The 14799-nt window shown below is 46.9% G+C and overlaps 1 protein-coding gene across 1 annotated transcript in view; it reads right to left on the minus strand.

The window, feature by feature from the left end:
- Positions 1–301: 301 nt before the first annotated feature.
- The window catches only part of PACRGL (parkin coregulated like), a 55513-nt gene continuing 41015 nt past the window's right edge, over positions 302–14799 (minus strand). Inside the window, exons 7-9 of the mRNA XM_082243311.1 lie at positions 13859–13966; positions 9473–9553; positions 302–792 (exon numbers count right to left, since the gene is read on the minus strand). Coding sequence (XP_082099437.1) covers positions 736–792; positions 9473–9553; positions 13859–13966 — 246 coding nt within the window. The 3' untranslated portion in view covers positions 302–735. The remainder of the gene's footprint in view (positions 793–9472; positions 9554–13858; positions 13967–14799) is intronic.

Below are 14799 nucleotides of genomic sequence, written 5' to 3' on the forward strand. Positions count from 1 at the left end.
AGCCATGAGATCTTGGGGGAGAATGGGTTACTTTTGGTCAGTGAAATAGGGCAAACAGGATAAAGGACACTTTGGGGTTGATTTACCTAAACTGGAGAGTGCAAATCTGGTGCAGCTCTGCAAAGAAACCAATCCGCTTTTCCAAAAACCTAATTGAACAAGCTGAAGTTAGAAGCTGATTGGCTACAATGCACAGCAGCACCAGATTTTGTACTCAACCCCTTTGTCTTGAAGTGCACTTATAATCTAAGGAAGGAGACACATGGCTCTTGTCTTTGAATAATATTTATTTTGCTCAGAATATATGATATGAATGTTATACACTTTGCAGCCCGACACCTCTGTCAAAGGATGAGGGTCAGCTATCTGCATCACAACCTTCAATCAGGTGGAGTCTGAAATGCTGAATCCGATTGGTTACAATGTGTACCAATTGCATAATACAAGTGAACGTATTAAATTATACTGTAAGTAGTCAAATACTAATCCCAATAAATTGTGAGTGCACTTGGCATTGCAGATCACACAGTAGAAGTGACTTTCGCAGATTGTTTTTTCAGTATATATATTTTCAGACACATCAGTCAATGCAGAAAACAATCATTGCACACAGGGGGTTTAGCCTCCTTCAAATAGGTTTTGGCATCCATGCTTTATATCTCCATAGGAAAGGCCACAGAAAGCTTGTGTATTTATTTCTTACAAGTCCACACTCACAAAACGTTTCCATCAAGTTCAGCTGTATATGGAGCAGTAGGTTGGTATTTTTGATTTGATTATGTTCAGGCTTTCCTTTAAAAAGAAAACAATTCAACCAAATTCAGTTGCCAAACAAGACACAAAATGAATTCATGAATTAATTAAAAGCATTTTTTGTATCAAGTAATAAACAATATATACCTAAACAGGACAAAAAAATAATCTGCAATTTTTTTAAACGGACATAATTCACATTGTCAGAAAAAATGTAATTGGTGAACTAACATTCTGCATCCTCCCCACCCCCTCTCTTGTACATTTAAGCTTTGACAATAAAACGTGGAAGCTGACTGGTTACTATGAAGAGCTGCACCAGACTTTGCACTCTCCAGTTTTAGTAAATCTCCCCCATGGTGTCATTGAGCAGCTACTGCAGGGTAGAGATGGGAGAGGCAGCAACAGCTGAGCCATGGGAGCCTATGGGTGATGGATCTTCCAACCATTGTCAAGCATTCCCTCCTCTCTGACAGGGGATCACATGACTGGGGCTGAAAATAGGTTAGTATACATGTAGGGCAGCACAGAGACTAAGAGGTTAACATATTCACCTGGCAACACTAGGGTTGTCAGTTCAAATCCTAATCATCACACTACTTGTCTGGAGTTGGCATGTTCTCCCTGTGCCTGCGTGGGTTTCCTCCCACACTCCAAAGGCATGCTGGGAGGTTAATTGGCTCCTGTCTGAAATGGCCCTAGTATTTGTATGTACGCATGTGAGTTAGGCAGACACGGGAGTAAGTCACACATGTGCAAGTCACAAGCAAATCTCAAGTCTTAACTTTCAAGTCTCAAGCAAGTCCCAAGTTACTGTGGCGAAAAGCAAGCAAGTCAAGTCGAGTCGAGTCCCTGCTAGAAGTCAAGCAAGTCAAGTCAAGTCATTTATTTTGGTCAAGTCACAAATCAAGTCAAAATACCGATCTACCCCAATTTTCACCTTTAAATCAGTTAAAAATCAGTGGTCAGGAAAGGTTTTGTTTTATTTTCAACATTAACAAAACTGCTGAATGCCCTAACAGCTCAAAAATCCTTTGTCCATGTTTTGTCCATGTTTCAACACCACAGTCACTAAAAACATGTTAAGTATTTCCATTGTTAAACAGCCAGTGTCCTAAAAATCAGAACACACTGAGGTGTTTTAGTGACTGTGGTGTCAGAAACATAACAGGCACATTCATTTTGCTTTAACACATCTTGAGAAAATGCAAATATTTAATAACTTAAAAAAGTAAAATCATTTCGAGTCATATGTCTCAAGTCAAAGTCAAGTCTCAAGTCATGAATACCAAGTCAAAGTCAAGTCGAGTCTTTTATTAATTTTAGTCAAGCAAGTCTCAAGTCCTCAAACTGGTGACTTAAGTCTGACTCAAGTCAAGTCATGTGACTTGAGTCCCCCCCCCCCCACCTCTGGAGTTAGGGACCCTTAGATTGTAAGCTCCTTGAGGGCAGGGACTGATGTACAATATATATATGTGTAAGGTGCTGTGTAAAGTGATGGTGCTATAAAAGTACCTGTAATAATAGTATAGACAATTTTTTTTCGCATAGGTAGCAGGAGGGGACATTTTTAAACAGAATTACGGCAGGAATTCTGCTTTAATGACCATTTTCTTATCATTGTGGGTTATGGTGTCAAAACAACTTTACAGGCGGTCCCCGGGTTACAAATGATTTCTACATACAAAACGGAGGGAGACAACAGGAAGTGAGAGGAAATCTTCCCCTAGGAAGGGAAATTCACTCCTGTAAGAGTTCTCATGGGAAAACTGAATTTTTGTAAAATCTTACCTGTAAAATTCCTTTCTCTGAGTCCTCCGACAGTCGCCGCCTCTTCATATTCGTCACTAATGGGGTTATTGACCTTTGCTCCGTAGGAGTGCTAAGCAACAGAATATATTAATATCAAAGCTTTTAGCATATCCCACCCCCAGGGGGTGGTCCCCTCAGTCAATACCTCCTTGCTTCCTGCATACCAACTCAGTTTCAGTAGAATAGCAGTAGAGTATACAAACAAACCCCAAAAGAGGGGCGGGGGCGGCGACTGTCGGAGGACTCAGAGAAAGGAATTTTACAGGTAAGATTTTACTAAAATTCCGTTTTCTCTTACGTCCTCCGACAGTCGCCGCCTCTTCATATTCGTCACTAATGGGGACGCCCCATAGCAGTGTAGACATGAGGGGTGGGAAAAACAGCAGCCGCGCCTAAAGCAACGCAATACCCACATCAGAGAAAGGAACCTTACCAAGTAAGAGAACCAACTGGGCAACAGGAAAACGTGCTCAACAGGAGCAACAAGCCAGGAAAAAACAAGTAACTCAGGGGTAAAAACACCCCAACAACCAAGGGCCCAAACAAGGGACCCTAAGGCACCGCCGCACTAAGGACTTTACGGCCAAAAGAAGCATCTGCCGATGCCTGAACATCCACTTTGTAAAATTTGGAGAAGGTGTGAACGGACGACCAAGTCGCCACCTTACACACCTGGGCCACAGAAGCCCGATGAGGACAGGCCCAAGACGTACTCAGAGATCTGGTAGAGTGCGCCTTCACAGGCACGGGAGGAACCTTCCCCTTCAAAGCATAGGCCTGCTCAATGGTCTGTCTGATCCATTTGGCGATGGTAGAAGCCGACGCCGCCATGCCCTTCCGAGGTCCCTCAGGAAGGACAAAGAGAGAATCCGACTTGCGAAAGGATTTAGTCGACGACTGGTAAACCCTGATCGCCCTAACAACATCCAAGGAATGTAAAGCCACCTCCTTCGGATGCTTAGGCTTCGCACAAAGCGAAGGCAAGACAATGTCCTCATTGAGGTGAAATTCAGAAATTCTCTTCGGAAGAAAAGATGGGTTAGGTCGCAAGACCACCTTATCCAAGTGAATCACCAAATACAGAGACTTGCAAGACAAGGCCGCCAGCTCCGACACCCTGCGAGCCGAAGTAATCGCCACTAAGAAGGCAACCTTCTTGGACAACAAAGACAACGAGATCTCCCTGATATTTTCAAAAGGAGCATGTTGCAACACGGACAGAACAAGGTTCAAATCCCATGGAGGCAAAGGCTCCCTCCTAGGAGGGACCAAATGTCGCACCCCTTGAACAAAGGTGCTAACCAAAGAGTTAGACCCCACAGGACGTTGAAAAAGAACGGCCAGCGCAGAAATCTGACCCTTAATCGTGGCCAACGCCAAACGCTGGTCCACGCCCGTTTGAAGGAAAGCCAATACTCTCGACACCGAGTATGAGCGAGGGGAATACCCCCTGGACTCACGCCAGGCAAAATACGCCTTCCAAGTACGGTAGTAAATCTTCCCTGAAGAGGCCTTCCTGGCCTTGATCAAAGTGGGAATGACCTCAGGGGAGAGACCCCTATCCTTCAAGACGTGGCTTTCAACAGCCAGGCCGTTAAAGCCAGCGACTGTAAAGCAGGATGGAATATCGGTCCTTGAGACAAAAGGTCTGCTCGAAGAGGCAGACGCCACGGAGCGTCGACCGCCAGATTCACGAGGTCTGCGTACCAAGACCGGCGAGGCCAGTCCGGTGCCACCAGAATCACCGTTTTCGGTTCCGAGGCCAACCTGCGAAGGAACCTGGACAGCAGCTGAATCGGTGGAAAGGCATACATCAGACGATACTGATGCCAGGGCGTCACTAACGCGTCCGAGGCGTCTGCCCGAGGATCGCACGTCCTTGCCACGAACCTTTCCACCTTGTGATTTAGACGAGACGCGAACAGGTCCACATCTAAGGGACCCCCACTTCGCGCACAACATCTGGAAGACATCCGGGTGAAGGGACCATTCCCCCTGGTCCAGGGTCTGGCGGCTCAGATAATCCGCCTGCCAGTTTTCCACCCCCGGAATGTGAACTGCAGAGATCGCCGGGACGTGCGTCTCAGCCCATGTCGGCTACTTCCCGAGCCGCCCGGGCACTCCTGGTGCCCCCTTGGTGGTTGATGTAGGCCACCGCTGTGGCATTGTCCGTCTGCACCCGAACTGGACGGCCCTGAAGCCTGTCCGTCCAACGCAGAAGACAGAGATTTATCGCTCGCAATTCCAGAATGTTGATCGGAAGGGAGGATTCCTCCTCCGACCAAGTTCCCTGGGCGGACAAAACGCCCAGAACACCACCCCAGCCCGACAGGCTGGCATCCGTGGTGATCACCGTCCATGACAAGGGACGAAAGGACTTGCCCCCCGACACCGCCGGGGACTGGAGCCACCACAAAAGACCCCTTCGGGTGTGGCGGCCCAACGAAATCCGCAGATCCAGAGATTGCGGACGCCCGTCCCATACGGCCAGAACCTCCGCCTGAAGCTCCCGTGTGTGAAACTGGGCGAAGGGAATCGCCTCGAAAGCCGAAACCATCAATCCCAGACACCTCATACACGTCCGGAGGGACGAGCACTGATTGTCCCTGAGGGACCTGACTTCGCACTGAAGTGTCCGAAGCTTGTCTTCCGGCAGGAAGACCTTCGCCTGCACAGAGTCCAGAATCATCCCCAGGTAGGGAAGACGAACCGACGGACACAACGTCGATTTTGGAAAATTTATCGTCCAGCCGAATTCCTGCAGAGTCTGCATCGTGATGGACAGGTCGTTCACCAGACCCTGATTGGTCGCAGACCGAATCAGGATATCGTCCAGATACCCCAAGAAAGAGATGCCCTGGGCTCTCAGTAAAGCCAGAACCGGCGCGAGCACCTTAGTGAAAACCCGCGGAGCCGAGGCGAGACCGAAGGGTAACGCCACAAATTGATAATGATCCTCCGCAATGGCAAATCGAAGGTACCTCTGGTGACCCTCGAAAATGGGGATGTGTAGGTACGCATCCTTCAAGTCGATGGAGGCCATGAATTCCCCCGGAACCAGGGCAGCCACCACTGATCGCAGGGATTCCATGCGAAACTTGCGAACCCGCACAAAGCGGTTCAGAGCTTTCAAGTCCAGAATCGGACGTACTTTGCCCTCCTTTCTGGGCACAGTGAACAGATTGGAATAGAACCCCTATTATAATATATTATAAATATATATATTATAATCTGTCCCGATGAGGCACCGGAACCACCACTCCCTGGGCCCGCAGGTCCCGCACCGCCAGGTGCAGATCCTGCAAGCGCTCTGGAGGCAGCTGAAGGTTTAAGGGGAAAAATCTGCCCGCCGGCCGAGAGAGAAACTCGATCTTGTATCCAGATCGAACGATTTCCTGAACCCACCTGTCCCGAATGCGGTCCAGCCAGGGTTGAAGAAAACCGAGCAAACGTCCCCCCACCCCAGAAACGGGTGAGGGCGCCCCTTCAGGCCGCATTGTTATGGGCAGCGGATCCGGACTGGCCGGACTTCTGCTTACCCGCCCACGGCTTCTACTGGGAGCCTTGGCCTTTGAAGGGCTTGCCCTTATAGTGCGACCGAAAGGCACGAAAGGACCCCTGAGAGGGCCTAAACGAAGCATTCTTCTTACCACGAACAAACTTATTCTTGTGAGATTGGGGCAAGAGAGTGCTCTTACCCCCAGAAATACCCTTTATCAGAGCATCCAAAGATTCGCCAAAAAGGCGGGATCCCACGTAGGGAAAATTAGCCTGAGTCTTGCGAGAAGATTGGTCAACCGACCAACATTTCAACCATATCAGGCGACGGTTCAAGACCGCCACACTAGAAAGGCGCGCCGCCAAAGGGACTAAATCCAAGTCCGCATCACACAAATACATGACACCCTGATGAATCTGATCCACCATAGCCAAAGTTGTTGGCGGGGCAGAGTCAGCCACCAGAGTGCGCTTGAGAACCTGCGTCCAATCCGCAATAGCCTGGGCTGCCATAATGGAAGCAAAAATAGGCTTCAGCATAGAGCCAGCAACCGTATAGGCATGACTGGCCAGAGATTCCAATCTCCTGTACGTCGGGTCCCGGAACACCGGGGTATCCTCAGCAGGGATCGCAGTTGATTTATTCAAAATCGCCACCGCGTGATCCACCTGAGGCGGTACACACCAATGCTCATCAGTAGCCGGTGTAAAGGGATAACGCAGCTTGAACCTACTCGGCACAGCAAAAGGCTTTTTTAAATTGAGCCATTGCTCATCAACCGCGTGCTGAAATTCCGTAGAGCAAGGAAAAACCTGCGATGTTTCGCGTTTTCTCTGAGTCCCATAAGAGGACATCAAAGCAGGAGGACATGGTTCATCCTGCAAATGCAGCGTTTGCTTGATAGAAGCAACCAACTCATCCATGAGTGCAAGCTCTTCAGACGAGCCAGGGGGAGAATTATCAACCCCTTCCACCTCAGCCTCCCCGTCAGACCCCACAAGGTCTAGGGATGAGTGAGACCCTGAGAAGGGCACTCCAGCCATAGCAGCCCCATAGCCCTCTGAATCAGAGGAAATAGACACCCTGGGCCGTTTAGTGGATCGGTCAGCCACCAGCATCTGCACCTGAGCAGCTAAGTTTGCCACAATAGTGGCCAGATCAGCCCCCTCGGGGGAAGCAGCCGCCCCTTGGCCCCCCACCAGGGTGGGAGGAAACTTGCAATCCTGAGAATCCATGCCCCAGCAAAATAAGTAATAAAGGGTACTGCCCCTTTAAGATCGCGGCGAGCGCTGCCCACCGCACCCACTGAACACACTGACCCCCACAGGGATAAGAAACTGGGCAAGGAATACAGGACAAAAGGAGATATAAAACCTGGAGAGCTCACACAGGCTACTGCACCGATCGCTGTCCCAGAGGAAAAGGAAGTGATGCAAGACTGACCGCCCCTATGAAGCCTCTGCAAGGCTCCACAAACATGGCTGCTCGGCTGAGGACAAAACCCTGGGCAAAGAGAACATGGCGCTGACATGTGGGATCAATCGCCGCTCAAAATGGCGGCGTTTGGCGCCAACAATGTGTGCAGTACCTCACAGGACCTGCCACCATCATTTTTGCCCCAGAAAAATGGCGGATCGCCGCAGCGATCACCGCACAGCATGTCTAAAATCTTACTGCTTCATATGACACCCAGCAGAGCGGGAGAGCCCCCTCCCCCTCACAGCCCACACACAGGCAGCAAGTGCACACAGGAGCTGACAGGGAGCACAGCAGCCACACAGACATGCAGGGTCACACAGTCCCAGACTGACACCCAAAAAAGACAGGTCCCCACATAGAGATACACTTACCAGTCCGGGTGGCGTGGGGAGCCTGCTCCAGCGACCAAACCGCAGTACTGAGGACAGGGAGTGTCGCAAGCATGACGCAGTGGAGTTGCGGTGCGAAACCGCAATGGCGTCCAGTGAGGTAGCCACCTCACCGATAGCATCCCTGCAGCGAACAGGGATGGGTCGTTCAATGTGCCAGGGCAAACCCTAAGCTGAACGCTCGATGGCAGGCTGGGAAGCCCCTGGCCCTGAGCCCTGGGATCCAGGGTGGCCAGACTGAGACCCAGCTCCGCACGATCATCTTCATCAGAAGAACTAACTAAAGCTGGAAATAAACAGCTAAGTAAAAGAAAGAGAAAAAACTTCAAATAAAATCAAAAAAGAGAAAAGTGGCTGAGACTAAGAGCCCCAGCACAGGAACAGCCTGCACTCCTGAGCTAGGCATATGAAACTGAGTTGGTATGCAGGAAGCAAGGAGGTATTGACTGAGGGGACCACCCCCTGGGGGTGGGATATGCTAAAAGCTTTGATATTAATATATTTTGTTGCCTAGCACTCCTACGGAGCAAAGGTCAATAACCCCATTAGTGACGAATATGAAGAGGCGGCGACTGTCGGAGGACGTAAGAGAAAAAGGGGTTTCCACTGAAGCGTTATCACTAATAGTTGTTTCCACAACAATCCAAAATTGTTAAAATTGAATTGTCTCAGGGACAGAAAGTGGGGTGAAATCTTCTGAACAGGGGCACAGACAGCAAAACAAACGTTACAGGGGTGTTAAGCCTTCCCTATGCTATCCAAAAAACTTCAAAATAATATTTTTCGATGGATGGATTAAAAATGTACCTTTTCCAACTTGCAAACAAATTCAACTTAAGAACAAATCTACAGACCCTATCCTATCTTGTTTGTAACCCGGGGACAGCTTGTATTTATATCAGCGCATGGAGGCTACCATATAGGACTACGGCATACATGGTCTGTGTTGCTGCTTAGCAGAGCGATTGTGTCTTGCCGATTCTCTCATCTTACTGAATGTCTTCCAGACAAGAGTTGTCTGACTGAAGACAGGCTTATCATTCTCTAATAATGTAAAACAGGGGGTCTTCAAACTATGGCCCTCCAGTTGTTGAGGAACTACAATTCCCATCATGCTTAGTCATGTCTGTGAATGTCAGAGTTTTACAATGCCTCATGGGATGTGTAGTTCCGCAACAGCTGGAGGGCCGTAGTTTGAGGATCCCTGATGTAAAACATTCACAATGCTCATAGTAGACACAGACATGGTTTACGGTGCCTAGTTGGTAAGTGGCATGAAGGAAACTTGGGAGCATTTTTATTTTATTTAGGGTGGTAAAGTTGAGTTTATTTTACTCCAAATAATAATGTGAGTGCCAGCATGTGCCCTATTGATTAATGAACCCGTCCAATGTAATACATCTGCAGATAATTCACTGCTTAGTGCTTCACTGCAGAGCAATAAAAGGTTTTTGTAATTTCAAGGCTGTTAATTTAGCTGATAATAATCTTTTTTGTTTAATGCACATCTTCATGTTTATAATGTATTATCAGAAATTACCTTCCCACCATAATGCTCCAATTTCTGTAAAGAAGTCGTGACTGAATCTTTATGTTTTTTGTCCATTAGTCTTTTGGAGAGCTGTCAAAAGAAAATACAAACATAAAAAAAAAACAGCTTTTTTTTTTCATAAAACACATATCAAAGCATCTTTTTCTTCATAAAGCACACACATCAAAGCAAACCTGTGGTGTAAAAAAAAAAAAAAATCTCAGATTGAATCCTTCCCACACTATATTTTCCCACACTTTCGCTGCCAGATCCATTTTTACTCATGTAGCACTGCCCCCTTAAGAGCTGCTGGTTTTTAACACTTTTGGATTCCCCGGGGTTACCCGTAGCAACTGCAAGCAGAAATCTTAGCACTTTACCTTCTTGGCTCAGTCAATGATCAGTCTAGGGGTTGAGGTTTTTATTGTTTTCATTTTATATTGGGATGGGAGAAGGGATGAGTGGGATACTCCAATGCTTGAACTATTCACAATTCTGAGGACTTCTAACTTGAGGATGCGGCATGGCCGCTACTTCATCCTACCACTGGATGAATCTGAGGTAAATGTTCCTTATAGTACTTCTCTTCGGGGGACTCACCTGGTACCCCCTTTTCCTCCAGCTGACACCCATCCACTGACTACACTACTTCGGAGTGGTCCCCTTCCTGGGCAGAACCCTAGGCAAGATCCTCTGTACTCACAATACTGCTTTCCAGATTCTTGCAGTGCCTCTACTCATCTAGTCAGCTCTCCTGGACCTCTGGGTTCAGCTCCACATCTCTGGCTCACCAGGGACCGCCTGTGGCCACACACCCACTGCTTCAGAAGAGACAGCCGCCACCCTCCTTCTGGGATTCTGCTTCCCGCCAAAGACCTTGTGCACACGTGCCCCTGGCTTTTTATACCACACCCCACAATGCACCAAGACAGCCGTCTGTGCCAATCTCTCGGGCTGTATAAAAGCCTGTGTCCTCATTGGCCAGTTCTCCTCCACTGTCCAATGTGCCTCCCCATTGGGCACAGTGGGGACACTCCCTCAGACCACACGAATCACACACTGGCCACACTGAGCAGACCTAACTCACAGATCCTGCTCCCTGTTAAGCAGAGTGCAATATAGAATTTACCTGCTGCTCCTCTGATAGGCAGACCTACCTAGGAGGGTGCTACACACAAATCATTTTAGCCCTGAAGATTGCATAAAACCCCCAAAACATCATATATTTTCTGAAAGCAGACATGTTAGAGAATAAAATGGCGGTAGTTCCAATTTTTGTTATGTTACATGATATTATCGCAAAGGAAAACGCAAAATTTCTGTAAAAAATACACTAAAGTTAATTATAAGGCACACAAATACAATCAATGACCCAATACCTTAAAAATGTGTGTGCTTGTGAAATGGTGACAGACTTCAGTATCCATATTTTCCATAGGTGAGGCTTTAACCACCTCCCATTCGCGCTACAGCCTATGTACGGCTGCAGCGCGGACTCACATTTTCGGGAGGCCGTCTTTAAACGGCCTCCCAGAAACAGGCTCCCCACGCGCTCCCGCGAGCGCGCATCGGGGAAAATCTGTGTCAGCCGTGTCCCTTGGACACAGCCGATCACAGATCGTGGTGAATGGCCAATCACAGCGGCCATTCACCACGTGATCGGACCGTCCAATGAGAGATGATCTCATATGTAAACATATGAGATCATCTCTCATCGCCAGCGCTCCTTCCTCACACGGAGCCTGCAGTGTGAGGAAGGAGGAGAGCCGATCAGCCGCCGGGGACACAGAAGAATGTAATCAGGGCACTGATCACCAGTGCCCTGATTACACAAGGTAAAAAAACATACACTCAGTGCCCACAGTGCCCGCCATCAGTGCCCACAATCAGTGCCCATAGTGCTGCCAGTCAGTGCCCATCAGTGCCTACTCATCTAGGCACTGATGAGCACTGACTGGCAGCACTATGGGCACTGAGTGTGGGCACTGATGGTGCTGCCCATCAGTGCTCATCAGTGCCGCCCATCAGTGCTCATCAGTGCCATCCACCAGTGCCCATCAGTGCTGCCTATCAGTGCCCAGCAGTGCCTCCTCTCAGTGCCCAGCAGTGCCTCCTCTCAGTGCCCAGCAGTGCCTCCTCTCAGTGCCCAGCAGTGCCACCTCTCAGTGCCACCTCTCAGTGCCCATCAGTGCCGCCTATCAGTGCCGCCTATCAGTGCTCATCAGTGCGGCATATTAGTACCTCCTCATCAGTGCCCATAAGTGCCACCTGATCAGTGCCCATAAGTGCCACCTGATCAGTGCCCATCAGTGCCGCCTCATCAGCGCACATCAGTGAAGGAGAAAAATTTATTTATTTTCAAAATTTACTCGCAGAAAATAAGAAAAACTTTTTTTTTCAATTTTTTCTGTCTTTTTTCTTTTTTTTTGTAAAAAATAAAAAACCCAGAGATGATTAAATACCACCAAAAGAAAGCTCTATTTGTGTGAAAAAAATGATAAAAATTTCATATGGGTACAGTGTAGCATGACCGCGCAATTGTCATTCAAAGTGTGAGAGCGCTAAAAGCTGAAAATTGGCCTGGATGGGAAGGGGGTTTAAGTGCACAGAAGGCAAGTGGTTAAAGGATAAGTTCACCTTTGGGAACATGTTACATATTCCACCCGTTTTTAGGCTTTATTCACACCAATGTGTTTTTTCATGCTTTTTGCAGAAATGCAGGACAATTTTTAATGTATTTTTGTGCATCTGCGTTTTTGGAAAGGGTCGGAGACTTTTTTAAATGCAATACGGTGCGGTTTTGCTTTTTTGGTTCAATAGACCAGGGCTTGACAAATTTGCCTGAAATCTAGGAGCCAGCTAAAAAAGTTAGGAGCCATTTTTTTTTTTTTTTTAAACAAACAACCAAGCTTTATTTCCAATTAAACTAAACTAAATTTACACATAAAGATGGCTAGAACCCCACTCTCCTCTATAGCACAATCGGATGGAAACAGACTGTCTGTCTTTTTACATCCGATGCCATCTGATCCGATCCACAGGATGGATAGAAAATAGAACCACCATTCGTCTGTTTTTGGCGTACAGGATCAGATGGCGACAGATTACTGCTTCATAGAGGAGACTGAAGGGTTCGATCAGGTCTACCTGAAAAACTGACCGGTGGACCTGATCAGACAGCTGTGTGAAAGGGGCCTTCGACTGTGTGACTGTGGCATGGCGATGAGGAAAAAAAAAAAAAATCCCTGCTGTTCCTGCCAGTTCCTCTGCTTTCCTATTAAAAACTGTTCTCTAGCTATGCTGGGATCTCAGACTGCTCTCTTCCAATGATCAGACTTGTGCTGACACCCCCCCCCCCCCCCGCTGAACAGCCATTCACTGGGAAGACAGTGTGCTGCTGCTTCTCTTCCCTCTAGCTCTTATGCAGTTGAGAACAGAGGTAATGTGAGGACTTAAAAAATAAGGAAAAAACTGCATTTATAATGTTTTTTTAAATCTATATAAAAATGTTTTGCCTTTCATTTCTATTTTAAACTGAACGGGTTGTTTTGCAAGGTGATGGTTTACAATCGCTTTAAGCCTTGGTTCACACTGTACACCACATGCAAATCGCACAGAACTCACACCGCATTTCTGTGCAATTTACATGCGATTCAGTTTGGTGCGATTTGACCCAATTTATTGTGAATGGGCTCAAATTACACCGCGTCACACCAAAGAAGTGCATGCACCTTTTTTTGGAGGCGCACGAAGCCGGACCTCATGATCATTTGTACCATGTAACCCGGTGCCGGCAAACGCACTGTGTTTGCGACCTGCATTTGGGGTGTCATTAACTTTGTATTGACATTCGCAGCAAATTGCAAGGGAAGTGCAATTTCAATGTAGTGCAGGAAACACGCACGGATTGCTGCGTTTCCTGCACCGCATGAGTGTGAACCTAGCCTAATTTGAGTCGTGCCAAGGGAGTTATTTGGGGTTCTTTGACCTACAATACTCACCCTTTTTTGTGTCCATTAATGTAAAAAAAAAAAAAAAAAAAAAAAAAAAAAAAAAGGATTTTGCTTTTAATGGTGGGAAATGTAGAGGAAAGTGTATAAATTAGGTCTTGCATCTAGGTTGCTATTCCACTAGATGGAAGACTTCTAAGCACATCAAGTTCACATTCCCTCTCTCCTTCCACATTATAGTTATTTCCTCTACTGAGAGTGTCTATTGTCAGTGCTGGCCCAGCTCCTCCATATAACCTAGGGGAATATCTGCACAATGGATGCTTTTACAGCTAAATAACATGCATAAAATACACTAAATGGACATATCATCTTATAGGACGATCTGCGTTGCAATGAATGGTCTAGCAATAGGGTCTCTTCAAAAAGTAATTTCAGGACTTACACTGGTGAGAAGATTCTTTAGATGAATGTTTAATGCTGGTCCAACAACAGCACTAAGCTGTACCAAGCCATTCAAACCTCGTTCAAACACAGCATCATCTGAGTGTACCTGAGAATCAAGACATATCATTAGTTTAAATATTAAAGCAGCACCAAATTCATGATCATATATAACACAATTTATAGCTATTTAGCAGTATGTAATCAATATAAACAAGGTAAAGTGCTCCCCAAAAAGAAAAGAGATGATGAGATGAGATGTCCCTGAAAAGTCATGTGCCACAGGTTCGAATTCATGAAGCTGCAACAGTACATAGGGTACATTAAATGGTAATTTAGGAATGCTAAAGTGGCCTTAACTTTACCACTTTGTACCCTTAGGCTGTATATACAGTATACAGTTACAGCCATGATCCTGTTGTCCTTTTTTTTAAGCCAGCGATGCCCTCCCTGCCACTGCTGAGCACAGCCATTTCCGAGCTCTCCTGTCCCACCGAGGAGGCTGGGGCCACTGTGGGCAGTTGCGCTGGCTGACCATAGAGGAGAAGAAGGAGCATCAATTTCCTGAACTTCTCTATGGTGTATAAAGGAATATATAATTATGACAAGGAATTTGTCACTTTTGGTTTCAGTTGTTTACAGGCTATTAACAGCTAGTAAGCAGCCGATCAAACCCTTAGTTTCACTGGCTGCTTTGGAGGGCAAAGGGGAGATCTGGGGTCTAATAGTCCCCAGAGTACCGGTCACTGCCAGTGCTATCACAAGGATGTTATTCATCCCTTGTGATAGCATTGAAGTTGATCCACAAAAAAAAAAAAATAATTAAAGACACACTGTAAAAAAAAAAGGGGGTAAAGAAAACTGATAAAGACTTTTAAAGTGTTGTCTATGGGTAATTTATCATTTGTCCCCATTCCACGGGTGTGCGCAATTTTAAAGCTT

This window comes from Pelophylax lessonae (assembly GCF_965119305.1).
Source record: "Pelophylax lessonae genome assembly, chromosome: 1".
NCBI lineage: Eukaryota > Metazoa > Chordata > Amphibia > Anura > Ranidae > Pelophylax > Pelophylax lessonae.